The 20,105-nt window shown below is 40.8% G+C and overlaps 1 protein-coding gene across 5 annotated transcripts in view; it reads right to left on the bottom strand.

Annotated features, from left to right (window-relative positions):
• Positions 1–20,105, bottom strand: part of KATNA1 (katanin catalytic subunit A1) — a 62,181-nt gene that overhangs the window by 24,842 nt on the left and 17,234 nt on the right. For all 5 annotated transcript variants that reach the window (XM_031667723.1, XM_031667722.1, XM_031667724.1 and 2 more), the window contains exons 3-4: positions 19,186–19,343; positions 9,072–9,252 (exon numbers count right to left, since the gene is read on the bottom strand). In XM_031667723.1, the coding sequence (XP_031523583.1) occupies positions 9,072–9,252; positions 19,186–19,343 (339 nt within the window). The remainder of the gene's footprint in view (positions 1–9,071; positions 9,253–19,185; positions 19,344–20,105) is intronic.

Genomic DNA, 20,105 nt, shown 5'->3' with positions numbered 1-20,105 from the left:
TATACTTAAATGAAATAAACTTTTAAGTCAAAAACTGTAAGACAAAGAATGTCATAATACAATGATAAATGGATCAATTCAGCAAGAAGATATAACAATTGTAAATATCTATGCACCCAACATTGAAGCAACCACAAATATAAAGCAAATATTTAGATCTAAAGGGAGGGATAGACTCCAGTACAATAATAGGGACTTTAACACCCCACTCTCAGCATTAGATAGATCATTTAGACAGAAAATCATCAAATAAACACTCCATTTAAACAGCACTTTAGACCAAATGGACCTAACAGGTATTTATACGGAACATTTCATCCAACAGGTACAGAATACAAATTCTTTTCATTGGCACACAGAACATTCTCCAGGAGAGTCTATAGTCATACCACCCTGAACACCCCCAATCTCGTCTGATCTGGGAAGCTAAGCAGAGTCAGGCCTGGTTAGTACTTGGATGGGAGAACATTCTCCAGGATAGACCACATGTTAGGCCACAAAACAGTCTCAACTAATTAAAAAGAACTGAAATCACATCAAGTATCTTTTCTGACATAACAAGAGCAACTTTCAACACTATTCAAATACAGAAAAACTAAACATGCTCCTGAGAAAACTATGAGTCAATTAAGAAATTAAGAAGGAAAATAAAACATTTATTGAAACAAATGAAAATCGGAACACAATATACTGAAACCTATGGGATATAACAATAGCAGTACTAATAAGTTTATAGCAATAATTGCCTATACCAGAAAGCACAAAGATTTCAAATAAACAACCCAGAAATGCAGCTCAAGGAACTAGAAGAGCAAGAACAAATCAAACTCAAAATGAGTAGAGGGAAATAAATAATAAAGATCAGAGCAAGGCCAGGTGCAGTGGCTCATGCCTGTAATCCCCACACTTTGGGAGGCCAAACTGGGAGGATTGCTTGAGCCCCAGGGTGCAAGACCAGCCTGGGCAATGTAGTGAGACTCTTGTCTCTTACAAAAAACTTAAAAATTAGCTGGGCATGGCGGTACATGTTTGTACTCTCAGCTACTCATGAGGCTGAGGCAGGAGGGCTGCTTGAGCCCAGGAGGTTGAAGCTGCAATTAGCAGTGACTGTGCCACTGCACTCCAGCCTGGTGACAGACTGAGACCCTGTCTCCCCACCCCATGAAAAAAAAAAATCATAGCAGAAAAAAGTAAATTGTGACTAACACAAAAGATAAACAAGGCTGGGCACAGTGGCTCACACCCAGCACCCTGGGAGGCTGAGGCTAGGGGACTGCTTGAGCCCAGGAGTTTGAGACCAGCCTGGGCAACATGGCAAAACCCCATCTCTACAAAAATTACAAAAATTAGCCAGGCATGGTGGTGCATGCTTGTAGTCCCAGCTACTTGGGAGGCTGAGGTGGGAGGATCGCTTGAGCACCGGTAGTGATAGTTGCAGTGAGCTGATATAGTGCCATTGCATTCCAGCCTGGGCAGCAAGGCAAGAGACTGTCTCAAAAAAAAAGCCCAGGCATGGTGGCTCATGCGTGTAATCCCAGTACTTTAGCAGGCCAAGGCGGGTGGATTACCTGAGGTCAGGAGTTAAAGAGCAGCCTGGCCAACATGGCGAAACCCATCTCTACTAAAAATACAAAAATTAGCCAGGCGTGGTGGCATGCACCTGTAGTCCCTGCTACTTCAGAGGCTGATGCAGGATAATTGCTTGAACCCGGGAGGCAAAGGTTGCAGTGACCCCAGGTCACACCACTGCACTCTAGCCTGGGTGATAAGAGTGAGACTTCATCTCAAAAAAAAAACAACAAAAAACCAAAAACAATCAATAAAACAAAAAGTTGTTTTGAAAAGATAAACAAGGCCAGTACTGTAATCCCAGCACTTTGGGGGGGCCAAGGTGGGCAGATCACCTGAGGTCAGGAGTTCAAGATCAGCCTGATCCTGATCTTGATCAGGCCAACATGGCAAAACCCTGTCTCTACTAAAAATACAAAAATTTGCCAGGTGTAGTGGGGCGCACCTGTAAACCTAGCTCCTGGGGAGGCTGAGGCAGGAGAATCACTTGAACCCAGGAGATGGAGGTTGCAGTGAGCTGAGATCGTGCCATTGCACTCCAGCCTGGGCAACAAGAGCGAAACTCTGTCTCAAAAAAAAAAAAAAGATGAAATAACCATTAGACAGACTAATCAAGAAAAAAAAAGACTCTAAAAATAAAATCGGAAACAGAAAAGAAGACATACAGATGATACCACAAAAATGTAAAGGACCATTAGAGACTATTAAGAACAACTATATATCAACAAATTGGAAAAGCTAATGGAAATGGATATATTCCTGGAAACAAACAATCTACCAAGAGTGAACCAAGAAGGAACAGAAAACCTGAACCAACCAGTTATGAATAATGAGATTAAATCAGTAATAAAAAGTCTTTCATGAAAGAAAAGCCCAGGACCTGATGGCTTCAATGCTGAGTTCTACCAAATATTTGAAGAACTAATACCAACTCTCAAACTATTCCAGAAAATTGAAGAGAGGAGTCGATTTCTCCCAAACTCATTCTATGAGGCTACCATGACTCTGATAGCAAAACTAGACAAAGACACGACAAAAAAAAGAAAACTACAGGCTAATATCCCTGATGAACAAAGATGCAAAATCCTCAGCAAAATACTAGCAAGCCAAATACAGCAGCACATCAAAAAGATCATTCACTATGATAAAGTGGGATTTATTCCAGCGAAATCAGGATAGTTTAGCATATGCAAATCAATAAACCTGATACATCACATCAACAGAAGAAAGGACAAAAACCATATATGATCATCTCAACAGATGCAGAAAAAGTATCTGGTAACATTCAACATCCTTTCATGATAAAAACTCTCCACAAACTGCATACAGGACCATACTGCAAAACAATAAAGACCATTATGACAAACCCACAGCAGGCATCATACTGAATGGGACAAAACGAAAAGCTTTTCCTCTAAGAACTAGAACAAGACAAGGCTGTCCATTCTCACCACTTTTATTCGAACAGAAAGTCCTAGCCAGAGCAATCAGGCAAGGGAAAGAAATACAGAAACAAGAAAGTCAAACTGTCCCTGTTTGCAGACAACACGACCTTGTATCTAGAAAACTAAAAGATCCGCCAAAAAACTCTTTGAACTGATAAATTCAGTAAAGCTGCAGGACACAAAATCAACACACAAAAATCAGTAGTGTCTCTATATAACACCAATGAACTAATAGAAAAAGAAATCAAGAAAGCAATCCCATCTATAGTAGCTAAAAAACAAACAAAAAACCCCCAAAACCCAAGAATAAATTTAACCCTAGGAACAAATTTTTAAATTTTTAAATAAATTTAAATAGAGGTGAAAAAACTCTACAAGAAAAACTATAGAACACTGTTGAAAGAAATTGACGATAACACAAAAAATTGAAAGATATCTCCTGTTCATGGATTAAAAGAACTAATATTGTGAAAATGACCATACTATTAAAAGCAATCTACACATCTAAGGCAATCCTATCAAAATACCAGTGACATTCTTCATAGAAACAGAAAAGCCTCGGCTGGGTGCAGTGGCTCACACCTGTAATCCCAGCACTTTGGGAGTCGAGACGGGCGAATCAGCTGAGGTCAGGAGTTCAAGACCAGCCTGGCCAACATGGTGAAACCCTGTCTCTACTAAAAATACAAAAATTAGCCAGGAGTGGTAGTGGGCGCCTATATCCCCAGCTACTCGGGGGACTGAGGCAGGAAGAACTGCTTGAATCCGGGAGGCAGAGGTTGCAGTGAGCCGAAATCATGCCACTGCACTCCAGACTGGGTGATAGAGCAAGACTTCGTCTCAAAAAAAAAAAAAAAAAAAAAGAAGAAAGAAATAGAAAAGCCTAAAATGCCTAGAGAACCACAAAAGACTCCAAAGAGATCCTGAGCAGAAGGAACAAAGTTGGAGACATCACACTACTTGACCCTAAACTGCAATGCTATTGTAACCAAAACAGCATGGTACTGGCATAAAAACAGACATACAGACCAATGAAACAGAATAGAGAATCCAGAAATCCATGTATTGAACATTCACTGGAGCAAGTACGGTGTCTTCAATAAATGGTGCTGAGAAAACTAGATATCCATTTCAAGAAATAAGGAGCTAGACACCCTAATTCTCATCGTATCTAAAACCAACTCAAAATAAATTAAAGACATAAACGTTTAGACCTGAAACTATGAAATTATTAGAAGATGACATAGGGGAAATGCTTCAGGACATTGGTCTGGGTCAAGATTTTAGGAAGACCTCAAAAGCACAGGCAACAAAAGCAAAACTAAACAAATGTGATTATATAAAACTAAAATGCTTCTGCACAGTAAAGACAACAATTAAAAGAATAAAGAGGCAACCTGTAGAATGGGAGAAAATATTTGCAAACTATTCATCTAACAAGGGATTAATATCCAGAATATACAAGGAACTCAAACAAGAGCAAAAAAAACCTCACAAATAATCCAACTAAAAAATGAGTAAATGAATTGGAATAGACATCTCTCAAAAGAAGACACACAAATGGCCAAGAGGCATATGAAAAAAACTCCTCAGTGTCACTAATCATCAGGGAATTACAAATCAAAAGCACCATGAGATACCATCTTGCCCTAATTAGGATGGCTGTTAGCAAAAAGACAAAAACTGCCGGGCATGGTGGCTGATGCCTGTAATTCCAGTACTTTGGGAGGCCGAGGCAGGTGGATCACCTGAGGTCAGGAGTTCGAGACTAGCCTGGCCAACATGGTGAAACCCGGTCACTACTAAAAATACAAAAATTAGCCTGGTGTGGTGGCAGGCACCTGTAATCCCAGCTACTTGGAAAGCTGAGGCAGAAGAATCGCTTGAACCCGGGAGGCGGAGGTTGCAGTGAGCCGAGGTCATGCCACTGCACTCCAGCCTGGGCAACAGAGTGAGACTCCATCTTAAAAAATAATGATAATAATTTCAACAAAAACCCTTACTGTCATAGACTTACATATGTGTGTGTGTGTGTGTGTGTGTGTGTATGAGGGATGCATCAAACAGTACCAGGTAATATTAAGTGCTATCAAGAAGAATAAAGAAGGGGGCCAGGCATGGTGGCTCATGCCTGTAATCCCAGCACTTTGGGAGGCTGAGGCAGGTGGACTGCCTGAGCTCAGGAGTTCGAGACCAGACTGGGCAACATGGTGAAATCCCGTCTCTACTAAAATACAAAAAATTAGCTAGGCGTGGTAGTGTGTGCCTATAGTCACAGCTACTCAGGAGGCTGAGGCATAAGAATTGCTTGAACCTGAGAGGCGGAAGTTGTAGTGAGCCGAGATGATGCCACTGCACTCCAGTCTGGGCAACAGAGTGAGACTCTGTCTCCAAGAAAAAAAAAAAAAAAAAGACAAAACCTAGCAAATGCTGGTGAGGATTTGGAGAAAGAATTCATATACAAAGTTCTTGGAAATGTAAAATAATATAGCCACTATGAACAGTATGGAGGAAGGGATTAATGGAGGAATAGGATTAATGAACATAGGAGTGCAGATCTCTCTGACATACTCATTTCCTTTCCTTTGGATATACTCAGCATCAGGACTGCTAGATTATATGGTAGTTCTAGTTTTTGTTTTTTAAGGAACCGCCATACTATTATAAGCACTATTCACAATAGCCAAGACATGGAATCAACCTAAGTTCCCATCAACAGACGAATGAATAAAGAAATTGTAATATAAACACGTTACATTTCATGTAATATAAATACATGTTATGTTAAGAGAAATAATGCAGGCACAGAAAGATAAATAACACACGTTCTCACTCATAACAAAGCCAAAAAAGTTGATCTCATAGACGTACAGAGTAGAATAATGGTTACTAGAGGCTGGGATGGTAGGGGAAGGTAGGTATATTAGACATTGGTTAACAAATACAAAAGTACAGCCAGATAGGTGGAATGAATTCTAGTGTTCTATAGTGCTATAGGGTGACTGTAATTATTATTATTTTTTAATTTTTTTGAGACAGAGTCTCACTTTGTCTCCCAGGCTGGAGTGCAGTGGCACGATCTTGGCTCACTGCAACCTCCACCTCCCAGGCTCAAGCAATCCTCCTGCATCATCCTCCCAAGTAGCTGGGACTACAGGTGTGTGCCACCACACCTGGCTAATTTTTTTTTGTATTTTTAGTAGAGACAGGGTTTCACCATGTTGGCCAGGCTGGCCTCAAACTCCTGACCTCAAGTGATCTGCCCACCTCGGCCTCCCAAAGTGATGGGATTACAGGAGTGAGCCACCACGCCCAGCCAGATGACTGAAATTAAACACAATTTATGGTATATTTTCAAATAAGAACATATTTTAAATATTCCCAACACAAAGAAATGATAAACGTTTGAGGTGATGGATATGTTACTTACTCTGATTTGATCACTACCCATTGTATATGTGTACTGACTTATCACACTATACCCCATAAATATGTATGATTATTATGTGTCAAATTAAAAATAACAAATGAAAATTTTTAAAAACCAACGTCTACACTCAGCTTTTATAATTAATATAGAAGCAATGCTGGCATTAGAAAATTATGCTTTTGCAATCAGTGCAGAAATAGTTGATTCAGACAAGAATCACTTGGTGCTAAAACGAGTAGATGAGATATTGATGAGAAACAGAATATTTACATAGTCTCAAAGTACCTCCCACAAATTATTACAAAGCATCAAACAGTAAGTTTATTGTGGAGAGGCCAAGCAGACACCACCTAACCAAGCGATCCAACTTATCACCAGTAATAGGACAGACATCTGTGCCTTCTTATAAGATACACTGAGAGAAAAAAACCATCATACCAATGGTATGCCTGCCAAAAATAATCTTTTTTTTTTTTTTTTTTTTTTTTTTGAGACTGAGTCTTACTCTATTCTCCAGGCTAGACTGCAGTGGTGTGATCTTAGCTCATTGCAACCTCTGCCTCCCGGGTTCAAGCGATTCTCCTGCCTCAGTTTCCTGAGCAGCTGGGATTATAGGTGCCTGCCACCATGCCCAGCTAATTTTTGTATTTTTAGTAGAGATGGGTTTTCACCATGTTGGCCAGGCTAGTCTCGAGCTCCTGGCCTCAAGTGATTCACCAGCCTCAGCCTCCTAAAGTGCTGGAATTACAGGCATGAGCCACCACGCCCAGCCAAAAAAAAAAATGAATCATCTTTTTTAGTTTTTTTTTTTATACTTTAAGTTCTAGGGTACATGTGCACAATGTCCAGGTTTGTTACATATGTATACATGTGCCATGTTGGTGTGCTGTACCCGTTAACTCATCATTTACATTAGGTATATCTCCTAATGCTATCCCTCCCCGCTCCACCCACCCCACGACAGGCCCCGGTATGTGATGTTCCCCACCCTGTGTCCATGTGTTCTCATTGTTCAATTCCCACCTAAGAGAACATGCGGTGTCTGGTTTTCTGTCCTTGTAATAGTTTGCCCATAATGATGGTTTCCAGCTTCATCCATGTCCCTACAAAGGACACGAACTCATCCTTTTTTATGGCTGCATAGTATTCCATGGTGTATATGTGCCACGTTTTCTTAATCCAGTCTATCATTGATGGACATTTGGGTTGGTTCCAAGTCTTTGCTATTGTGAATAGTGCCGTAATAAACATACATGTGCATGTGTCTTTATAGTAGCATGATTTATAATCCTTTGGGTATATACCCAGTAATGGGATCGCTGGGTCAAATGGTATTTCTAGTTCTAGATCCTTGAGGAATTGCCACATTGTCTTCCACAATGGTTGAACTAGTTTACAGTCCCACCAACAGTGTAAAAGTGTTCCTATTTCTCCACATCCTCTCCAGCACCTGTTGTTTCCTGACTTTTTAACAATCGCCATTCTAACTCGTGTGAGATGGTATCTCATTGTGGTTTTGATTTGCATTTCTCTGATGGCTAGTGATGATGAGCAAAAAATGAATAATCTTAATCTAATCCTGAGGAAGTATCAGGCAAGCCCAAACTGAGGAATATTCCACAAAACAACTGGCCTGAATTCTTCAAAAATTCTAGTCTAAGAAAGGCAAAAACTGAGATGTTTATGTTAAAAGGGACTAAGGAAACATGATAACTAAATTCGATGTGTGCTTCTACATTGTAATCTGACCTAGTGGGGACAGAAGGGGGAAAATCTCTATATGACATTCTTGGGATAATTGGCCAAAATTTATAAAGGTCTGTGGATTAGATGAATAGTACTGTAACAATGTAAAATTTACAGCTTTTGATAATTGTGTTGTTTTTACGTAAAAAAATGTCTTAGTACTCAGGATATACATTCTGAAATACTGAAGGTTAAAGGAGCGTAATATCTACAACTTAGTCTCAAATGGTTCAGGAAAAGGGTATACAGAGAAAGAAAATGATAAATCAAAAGGGGCACAATATTAATAATTGGTAAAACTAGGTAAAGTATATATGGAAGTTCCTTATACCATTCCTGCAAATTGTCTGCTAGTCTGAAATTATATCATAATATAAAGTTACCAAAAAAAGCCAAAATATTTGTTGAATTGCAAGTGGGGAAAATCCCAGCCTAGATGTAGCATAACTAAGGTTTTATTATAGCTCTGACAAACTGATGACTACAACTTACTGAAATTTAGGCTGGGCACAGTGGCTCACGCCTGTAATCCCAGCACCTTGGGAGGCCTAGGGGGGCAGATAACCTGAGGTAAGGAGTTCGAGACCAGCCTGGCCAACTTGCTGAAGCCCCATCTTTACTAATAATACAAAAATCAGCCGGATGTGGTGGCGCCTGCCTGTAATCCCTGGTACTCGGAAGGCTGAGGCACGAGAATTGCTTGAATCCAGGAGGTGGAGGTTGCAGTGAGCCAAAATCACGCCACTGCACTCCAGCCTAGGTAACAAGGTGAGACTCTGTCTCAAAAAAGGAAAAAAAGAAAAAAATAAATAAATGCGTACAGTATCAATTTTTATGGTTCAGAATACCTTTTTCACTTATAAAACTCAATTAACATTTACCTTTTCCTCTCTTCCTTTATTCTGTTCTTTCTTTTCACGACAACGAACAGCTTTCCCTCTGTCATTGTGAAGATTCTGTGCAGATGAACGGTGAACTCTGACAGTTGTACCTGGACGATTACCATGTGATTTAGAGTCACTGTACTGAGAAGACTGGCGTTTTCTAGGTCCTGGTGAGGGTCTAATCAAACAAAAACTCATTAATATCATAATCAACTCCACATATAGATGAACAGACATACTGTGTAAGTTAGAGTCAATGAACTAAAGAAGCCAATGCAACAACTGATCACAAAACACGACTGAATAAACTTCAGGATGTTGCAACCTAAGATCTAAAATTTAAATCTGGGCCAGGCGCCATGGCTCACACCTGTAATCCTAGCATTTTGGGAGGCAAAGGTGGGTGGATCACGTGAGGTCAGGAGTTCAAGATCAGCCTGGCCAACATGGTGAAACCCCGTCTCTACAAATACAAAAAATTAGCCAGGCGTGGTGGTGCGCATCTGTAATGCCAGTCACTTGAGAGGCTGAAGCAGGAGAATCATTTGAACCTGGGAGGTGGAGAGTGCAGTGAGCCAAGATCGCACCACTGCACTCTAGCCTGGGCAACAGAGTGCGACTCTGTCTCAAAAAACATACAAAAATTTAAAAAATAAAAATAAAAATAAGTAAAATTTAAATTTGACATATCTGTTGGAAGTAATGGTCACCTCTACTTAGAAAGGAAATTGTTGTGTATCAAAGATGAATACATCTGATGGTTGGAAGCTGAAAAAAAAATTATCAGAGAAGAGAGTTTTATCGAGACAACCAGAATACAACACAAGTACTCAATTCACATTAATCTACTGGTATATATGCAATTTGGTACCATTTATTTAGAATATACAGATTTGAGTATCCCTTATCCAAAATTTTGGGGACCAGAAGTCTTTTGAATTTTTGATTTTTTCAGATTTTGGAATATTTGCATATACATACCAGCTGAGCATCTCTAATCTGAAAATCCACAATCTAAAATGTCCCAATGAGCACTTCCTCTGAGTATGACCTTTGAGTGTCATGCTGGCGCTCAAAAAGTTTCAGCTTTTGAAATATTTTGAATTTTTGGATCAGGGAAGCTCAATCTATACCATAATTTTTGTGTTTTAATTAATAAGATTTAATCATTTTTCCATTTAAAAAACGGATACAGTACTAGCTATCAACAGTTACTATAACTCATTTTCGCTGCTTTACATTTACATACATCACCTCATTTCACCTTTATGTATTTATTTTTTATTATTATTATTTTTTGACACAAGGTCTTGCTCTGTCACTGCAGCCTTGACCTCCCAAGCTCAAGCAATCCTCCCACCTCAGTCTCCCGAGTAGCAAGGACTACAGCCACATGGCACCACACAAGGCTAATTTTTGTATTTTGTAGGGACAAGGTCTCACGATGTTGCTTAGGCTAGTATCAAACCCCTGGGCTCAATCAATCTTCCCATCTTGGCCTCCCAAAGAGCTGGGACTACAGGAGTGAGCCCCTGTGTCAGTTCTCATTTCATCCTTATTTCTGTAGCAGGATTCAGACTTCTCAAATATCCGTTAGGATCCTACTCTGCTCCCAGATTTGGTTGCAGCCATTTACAACGGGGAAAACAAACAAAAAAAAGGAGTCCTATTCTCAAATAAACCACAGTATAGTTAAACAGACAGAAGCTGTGTAAAGCTAGGCATGTATACCAGAAGGTGTGAAACAGACCTAGTGCTATGGCAATGGGAATGGCCTCATGGAGACAGAAAATAAACTGGGACTGAAAATGCAGGAGTTGAACTAAACAAGAGGGTACAATTATAGACAGAACATCAATAAAGAAAAGCAAAGAAACAAAAATGAGCTTAATCTATGTAAAGGATTATAAAGACACCAGTCTAACATATAATGCTGAACATTAAGCAATAATACTGAACAGAAATGGTTCGGTACACAGAAGATACGAATACCAGTTCAAGAGGCTTAGCTTTTAGCTAACTGCTAACAAGGATCCACTGAAAACATTTTAGAAATATTAGTCTAATACTGAACATGATATACTGCTAAAGAAAACACAGAAAGCAGTGAGATGTTTGTGATTACAAATGTTACTGAGACATGAGATGAGGGCCTAGTTTAAGGCAGTAACAATAAGAAGAGTCTCAGAGACATACTGTTAGTAAAGACACTCCTGGCCGGGCACGGTGGTCACACCTGTAATCCCAGCACTTTGGGAGGCTGAAGTGGGCAGATCACTTGAGGCCAGGAGTTCGAGACCAGACTGGCCAACATGGTAAAACTCCATCTCTACTAAAAATACAAAAAATTAGCTGGGTGTGGTGGCATGCACCAGTAATCCCAGTTACTCAGGAGGCTGAGGCAGGAGAATCACTTGAACCTGGGAGGCAGAGGTTGCAGTGAACCAAGATTGTGCCACTGTATGACCTCGACTGTCTAAAAAAAAAAAAAAAAGAGAAAAGAAAGAAAAGAAAGAAAAGAAAGAAAGAAAGAAAAGAAAAGAAAAGAAAAGAAAAGAAAAGAAAAGAAAGAAAGAAAGAAAGAAAGAAAGAAAGAAAGAAAGAAAGAAAGAAAAGACATTCCTAGGCTGGGTGTGGTGGCTCACGCCTGTAATCCCAGCACTGTGGGAGGCCAAGACAGGTGGATCACCTGAGGTCAGGAGTTCAAGACCAGCCTGGCCAACACGGCAAAACCCTGTCTCTACTAAAAATACAAAAATTAGATGGGCATGGTGCTGTGCACTTGTAATCTCAGCTACTTGGAAGGCTGAGGCATGAGAATCGCTTGAACCCAGGAGGCGGAGGTTGCAGTGAGTCGAGCTCACGCCACTGCACTGCAGCCTGGGTGACAGAGCGAGACTGGAAAGTTGAGAATGAGAATTTGGGAGGATGATAATGCCAAACTAACGTGTACGTGAATTAATGATGGGGGTTTAATTTTGGATTCAGGAAATATTTCTGTGTATGTATTTTTCCCTTTACTACAGAAATAATACAAAATAGACACTGACATATAATAAAGTATAGTTGGCCTTCCATATCCGCAGATTCCGCAATGCTGAGTCAATCAACTGCCAATGAAAAATATTTTGAAAATAAAGATGGTTGAGTTGGTACTGAACATGTACAAACTTTTTTTGTCATTATTCTCTATATAATACAGTGAAACAACTATTTATATAACATTTACATTGTATTAGGTGTTACAAGTAATCCATATATGATTTAAAATATACAGGAGGATGTGTGCAGGTTATGTGCAAATATACACCATCTGGTTGGATGCGGCGGCTCACGCCTGTAATCCCAGCAATTTGGGAGACCGATGCAAGCAGATCACCTGAGGTCAGAAGTTCAAGACCAGCTTGGCCAACATGGCAAAACCCCGCCTCTTACCAAAAAAAGCTGGGCGCAGTGGCTCACGCCTGTAATCCCAGCAATGTGGGAGGCTGAGGCAGGCGGATCACTAGGTCAGCAGTTCGAGACCAGCCAGTCTGAGATCAGCCTGGCTAACATGGTGAAACCCCATCTCAACTAAAAATACAAAAATTAGCTGGGTGTGGTGGCATGCGCCTGTAATCCCAGCTACTCGGGAGGCTGAGGCAGGAGAATTGCTTGAACCCGGGAGGCGGAGGTTGCAGTCAGCCAAGATTGCACCACTGCATTTCAGTCTGGACGACAGAGTAAGACTCCATCTCAGGAAAAAAAAAAAAAATGAGCTGGACATGGTGGCACAGGCCTGTAGTCCCAGCTACTTGGGAGGCTGAGGCAGGAGAATTGCTTGAATCAGGAGGCAGAGATTGCAGTGAGCCAAGATCACACCACTGCACTCCAGCCTGGGCAACAGAGCAATACACCATCTTAATATAAACAAATATACACCATCTTATATAAGGGACTTGAGTATCCATGGATTTTGGTATCTGTGAGGGTCCTAGAACCAATTCCCCACAGATAATGAGAGACAACTATATAAATAATTAAAAAGTTGCCTGTAACTCCACTATCCAGAATTAACCAATTAACATATTAGTCTATTTCTTGTAGTTATCTTTCATTTAAACAAAATCAGAACCATTATACACACATACACTCTTGTATTTTTCTCTCCTTATTATACTTTGAGACATTTCCAATAACAAAACCTCATAAATGACTGGATGGTAGTCAATTACATAAAATGTGCCATTTCATCTACTTCTTATTGCTAGCCATTCAGTCATTCAAAAAACAATGTAAAAATAATTTCAGGCCAGGTGCAGTGGCTCACGCCTGTAATTCCAGTACTTTCGGAGGCCAAGGCAGGTGGATCACCTGAAGTCAGGAGTTCCAGACCAGCCTGGCCAACATGGTGAAACCCGGTCACTACTAAAAATACAAAAATTAGCCTGGTGTGGTGGCAGGCACCTGTAATCCCAGCTACTTGGAAAGCTGAGGCAGAAGAATCGCCTGAATCCGGGAGGCGGAGGTTGCAGTGAGCTGAGGTCATGCCACTGCACTCCAGCCTGGACAACAGAGTGAGACTCCATCTTAAAAAATAATAATAATAGTTTCAACAAAAACCCTTACTGTCATAGACTTACATACGTGTGTGTGTGTATGTGTGTGTATGAGGGGTGCATCAAACAGTACCAGGTAATAAATATTAAGTGCTATCAAGAAGAATAAAGAAGGGGGCCAGGCATGGTGGCTCATGCCTGTAATCCCAGCACTTTGGGAGGCTGAGGCAGGTGGATCACTTGAGGTCAGGAGTTTGAGATCAGACTGGCCAACATGGAGAAACCCCATCTCTACTAAAAATACAAAAATTTGGCTGGCCATGGTGGCTCACGCATGAAATCTCAGCACTTTGGGAGGCCAAGGCAGGCAGATCACTTGAGGTCAGGAGTTCAAGACCAGGCGGACGGATCACTTGAGATCAGGAGTTCGAGACCAGCCTGGCAAACATGGTGAAATCCTGTCTCTACTAAAAATACAAAAAAATGAGCTGGGCGTGGTGGTGCATGCCTGTAATCCCAGCTACTTGGGAGGCTAAGGCAGGAGAATCGCTTGAACCTGGGAGACGGAGGTTGCAGTGAGCCAAGATTACACCACTGCATTCCAGCCTAGATGACAGAGTGAGACTCCATCTCAAAAAAAAAAAAAAAAAAATTAGCTGGGTAATTATTCCAGCTACTCAGGAGGCTGAGGCATGAGAATTGCTTGGACCCAAGAGGTGGAGGCTACAGTGAGCTGAGATGCACTACTGCACTCCAGCCTGGGTGACAGAGCAAGACTCTGTTTCAAAAACAAAAAAGAGGGGCAAGGGGCTACAGGATCACGCAGGATGATTTTTAGGTGGTGTAGTCAGAGACAGACGTTCTGAGGTGACAATTAGGTAGAGAGCTAAATGAAAGAAGGGAACAGGCCATTCAGCACTGGAGCTGAGGGAAAGGCAGGTGAAAGGAGTGAAGCATTTGTGGCCTTGGCTCATTCAAGGCCACAGCACAGTGCCTGAGGGAGAGAGCTGTAAGAACTTAGGTCCCAGAGGCTGCGGGGAACCAGGTCTCATAGAGCTTGAAAGACATGAAAACTCTGGGTTTTATTCTGTGAGATGGGAAGATATCTTAGGGGCATCAGCTGACTGTTAAAAGACATTTGAAAAGAATCACATCTAGTGGCATTTAAGCTATGTCTAACTTTTTCTACATAAGGCTTCAACAAACCTCCATGTACTCAATTTTTTGTGTACCGTTCTAGAAGAGAATACTGGATCAGTTGAATCTGTTCTTTAATGGTACTAAAATTTAGGTGATGATAAGGTTAGAATCACCAACATAGGTGAAGAAAGAATGACTCTCGGCCAGGTACCGGTGGCTCATGCCTGTCATCCCAGCACTTTGGGAGGCAGAGGTGGGCGGATCACGAGGTCAGGAGTTCGAAACCAGCCTGGCCAACTGGTGAAATCCCGTCTCTACTAATAATACAAAAATTAGCCAGGCGTGGTGGCACACACCTGTAGTCCCAGCTACATGGAAGGCTGAGGCAGGAGAATCGCTTGAACCTGGGAGGCAGAGGTTGCAGTGAGTCGAGATTGTGCCACTGTACTCCAGCCTGGGCAACAGAGCAAGACTCCGTTTCAAAAAAAACAAAAACAAAAACAAAAAACTCTCTTAAGCGTGAGTACAAATGAAGACTAATAGAAAAATAAAAAGAATCTTAAAAGATCCAGTTAAGGAAACAAATAAATTACAGGAAGAAACAGATGCCACAAATAAAGTCAAAAAGGAAAACTTAACAGTAATCTAGAGCATTCAAAATCAGGAACAGAAAACGATACTGAAGAAAGCAAGAAAAAATAAGAAGGAACAGCCAAATTTAGGGCTTAACTTCCCACCACCCCTCAGAGGAAATCCTGCCTCTCTGCTTGTGAGACTGAGGTGACCAAATACTTCACTAAATTCAGAATCAACTGATTTCCCACTGGGAACATCTATTTGTTGGAAAGATCTTACCAATAACTGAGAAGAGTTATAGTACTGTTACAGGTTGAATGTTTGTGTCCTCCCCAAAATTCATATGTTAAAGCCCCAATGCCCAATATGACTATTAGAAGTAAGGAAGTAAGAGTCCCTGATGTGACATGATTAATGTCCTTATAAAAGACACCAAAGAGCTCACTCACTCTCTCTGCCATGTGAGCACACAGAGAGACGGTGGCTGTCTGCTCAGGAAGAGAGCCCTCACCTGAAACCAAATTGGCCACATCTTGATCTTGGACTTCCCAGCCTCCAGAAGTGTGATAAGCAAAGTTCTGTGTTTAAGCCACCCAGTGTATGGTATTTTGTTATGGTAGTCCAAGCAGACTAATACAAGACCCAAGTGATGATTCTCCAGAAGGAGAAAAGAAAAGAGCAAGTAAATAAGAATAAAACAAATTAACAGACAAAAGCAAAAACACAACTTAACTCATCTATTAGTTCTACTTCTGAAATTAGGGGAAAACATTATAAATGTGGAAAAATTTTTACTCACAACTATTCACTGCAACTTTATTTATAATAATGAAAAAAGCAGGAAAAAACACTAAGAGCATGGTTAATTATATAGGTTACATACCAGTCAGAACAGTGGCAAATAACTCTTAAAAAACTGCAGGGAAAAAGATCTGACATGGTTTATAAATCATAAATGTTTAAAATATGAAGAGCAAATTATTTAATCTATCTTAGCTTATCCTCATCAGAAATTGGGGCTAAAAAAATTAGTACCTACCTTCTAAGGTGGTTTTGAGAATTAAATAATACATGTAAAACAACAAACACAGTACCTGGCACACAGTAATATGCAATGATTGTTGACTATTATTAGGATTTTTCTTAAAAGAGGGTACAATGTTGTAAATTATGGATATAGCACAACTACAACTATGAAAATAATGCATAAAAGAACAGAAGAAAACAAACTAGGATGACTGTGTGATTTTCCCCCTACTTCTATGAATTTTTCTGTTTTTCTTTAATGAGTTACTGTGTTTTAGTGAACTATTATGTAATATAACAGAAAATGTAATTATGTGAAAGTGCTTATGAGGCATGGGAAAAATTTAGCAAATCGCCAAAGGATATCAGGAGTCAGTAACAGAACACTAGTACAGTCCTTTTATGTGAAGATTAAGAAAATAAAAGTGGCAGCTGGGTATGGTGGCTCACGCTTGTAATCCCAGCACTTTGGGAGGCCACGGCGGGTGGAGCACCTGAAGTCAGGAGTTCAAGACCAGCCTGGCCAACATGGTGAAACCCCGACTCTACTAAAAATACAAAAATTAGCCAGCATGGTGGCACATGCCTGTAATTCCAGCTACTTGGGAGGCAGAGACAGAAGAATTGCTTGAACCAGGAGGTGGAGGTTGCTGTGACCCAAGATCGTGCCACTGCACTCTAGCCTGGGCGAGAGAGCAAGACTCCGTCTCAAAAAAATAAAAATAAAAAAAGTGGCTAAGAAATAATCAATACTCATCAATTGATTTTAAATGTCAAGAACATGAAGGTATGGTTCTTCTCAAAATGTGACCTAGCGACCACCTACATCAGAATCACCTGTGGATTCCTGAGTTCTACCTGCTGTCTACTGTATCAGACTCTCTGGGAGTGATGTCCCTAAATCCACATTTTTAATTAGAGATTGTTAGGACTGCTATAGCAGAGAGTGCCAGCTTTGTAATCATTATTATAAAACACAATATGTATAGGTTCAAATCCTAGCTCTACCAGTTATTGGTTTTGTGATAGTGGGGAAAAGTTACTCAACCTTATTGTACCTCAGCTGTCTTATCTGAAATATGGGGAAAATATGACTTATTTGGAAGGCTTATTGTAAGAAATAAATAAAGTAACACTTATAGCTTAAAATAGTTCAGAACACTGTGGATGTATAATCCAGCACCTATATTATAAAATACAACCAGGCCGGGTGTGGTGGCTCACGCCTGTAATCCCAGCACTTTGGGAGGCCAAGGTGGGCGAATCACGAGGTCAGGAGTTCGAGACCTGCCTGGCCAACATGGTGAAACCCCATCTCTACTAAAAATACAAAAAATTAGCTGGGCATGGTGGCAGGCGCCTGTAATTCCAGCTACTTGGGGAGTTGAGGCAGGAGACTTGCTTGAACCCAGGAGGCAGAGGTTGCAGTGAGCTGAGATCATGCCACTGCACTCCAGCCCGGGAGACAGAGTGAGACTCCGTCTCAAAAAATAAATAAATAAAATAAAATAAAATAAAATACAACCAAGGCTGGTTCAAAGGCAGTGAGTTATCTCAATTGATTGTTCACAGTCAGTTACAGATCAAACTCTTTGTTCTACTCTTCCCCACCTTCTCACTACTGCACTTAACTAGTCTTAAAAAAAAAACAAAACAAGAAATCAGAGTTGCAATGACAAAATGTTAAAACTGAAAACCATCTGGGCAACATCTTAATGCAAGGTTAACGGGCAATGAACCCGGGAAGTCATAAGTGTTCTTTCTAGAAAGGCATGACACAGTCAATATTTAAATCTATAATACAAATTAGAAAATCTATCATGTGAATGAAGTAGATAACATCCACCTGCACATTTGTCAGTTAAAAAATATGCAGTAAAACTATGCATGATTGGCTAGTTACAGTACTTCAGTAAATATCAGCATCACTAGTTGTTCCTTTGCTGGCACTTGGTAGTAGGAAGTTGGGGGAAAAAAAGCCAGAGAAAACCCTAAAATTCAGAACATTTTATTTTTACTGTTCTCTATGAATTAAAAAGCCCTTTGTTTTTTTTTAATTTTAGCAGTGTTACAGCTTGATGAAAAGAAATATTCTGTGATCCCTGTTTGAGAACCACTGTTAGTCTAACTTCCTCTCTTTGCATAAGAAAAATCTGAGGCCTGGCCGGGCACGGTGGCTCAGGCCTGTAATCCCAGCACTTTGGGAGGCTGAGGCCAGGCGAATCATGAGGTGAGGAGATCAAGACCAGCCTGGCCAACATGGTGAAACCCCGTCTCTACTAAAATAAAAAAAAATTAGCCAGGCATGGTGATGCATGCCTGTAGTCGCAGCTGCTCAGGAGGCTGAGGCAGGGGAGTCACTTGAACCCGGGAGGCGGAGGTTGCAGTGAGCTGAGATTGCAACACTGCACTCCAGTCTCCTGACAGTGTGAGACTCCGTCTAAAAAAACAAAAAAAAGAAAAAAAAAGAAAAATCTGAGGCCTAGAAAGGTTCTATTATTTTCCCAAAGCTACAGAGAGTGGCAAAGACAGACACAGAGCCTGAATATTTCAATTCCTAACCCCATTCTCCTTCCACAAGATAACACTGTCTCTACCACTTTAAGGTCATTCACAAAAGCATATTTTTAAATTATTCCTACCGAAATCTTATTTTTTGAAATAGGTCAAAAAGGCACAAGGTTCAAGACCAGTGAGTTATAAAAGAGTGAACATTCAGTAAAGAAAACTCCCTCCCATTCCTGTCTCTCAGCCACCCCATCCTCCTCCTAGATATAATCAATGCTATAAGCTTCTTGGGCTAACTGGTTTCTTAAAAGGTCTCCACTTACCTTCGTTCAACAGGTACAGGCATGGACCAGACTTCTCCCTCAGAAGCTGGAAGGTCATGCTGTGCTGCCTTCAAGGGAGTGCTGTCTAGTTTAAAGCTCTCTAGTGTTTTCATGATATCTTTAACATGTTTAGCTTCCACATTTATTTCCTGCCAAACCTGATTTCAAAGAAGAAGAAGCATCTTTAAATTTCTATAATATATCACTGTCAAAATTAAATGAGGGCCATTTATTAGAGATGTTAGAAAACTCCATTTTGATATCAGATATCCAGTAAACCACATCAAGATATTCTATCGAAATTTTAAAAACAGTTCATTAAATTTATGTTTTCAACTGCAAATTTTTTTTTTTTTTTTGGAGATAGAGTCTCGCTCTGTCACCAGTGCAGTGGCGTGATCACTCCTCTGCTCACTGCAAGCTCCTCCTCCCGAGTTCACGCCATTCTCCTGCCTCAGCCTCCCGAGTAGCTGGGACTACAGGTGCCTGCCACCACGCCCGGCTAATTTTTTGTATTTTTAGTAGAGACAGGGTTTCACCATGTTAGCCAGGAAGGTCCTGATTTCCTGACCTCGTGATCCACCCGCCTAGGCCTCCCAAAGTGCTGAGATTACAGGCGTGAGCCACTGTGCCGGGCCCTCAATTGCAAAACTAATTCTGATAAAATGAATTAAACATCCAGGATAGGCTAGGCATGGTGGCTCATGCCTGTAATCCCAGCACTTTAGGAAGCTGAGGCGGACGGATCACTTGAGCTCAGGAGTTTGAGACAAGCCTGGCCAATATGGTAAAACCCCATCTCTACTAAAAATGCAAAAAATTAGCCGGGCATGGGGCAAGCGCCTATAGTCCCAGCTACTTGGGAGACTGAGGCAGGAGAATTGCTTGAGCCCAGGAGGTGGAGGTTGCAGAGAGCCAAG

The sequence above is a fragment of the Papio anubis genome, chromosome 6, assembly GCF_008728515.1.
Source record: "Papio anubis isolate 15944 chromosome 6, Panubis1.0, whole genome shotgun sequence".
Classification (NCBI taxonomy): Eukaryota; Metazoa; Chordata; class Mammalia; order Primates; family Cercopithecidae; genus Papio; species Papio anubis.
Note: the sequence above shows the minus strand (reverse complement) of the source record. Positions and strands in the feature narration are given on the sequence as shown.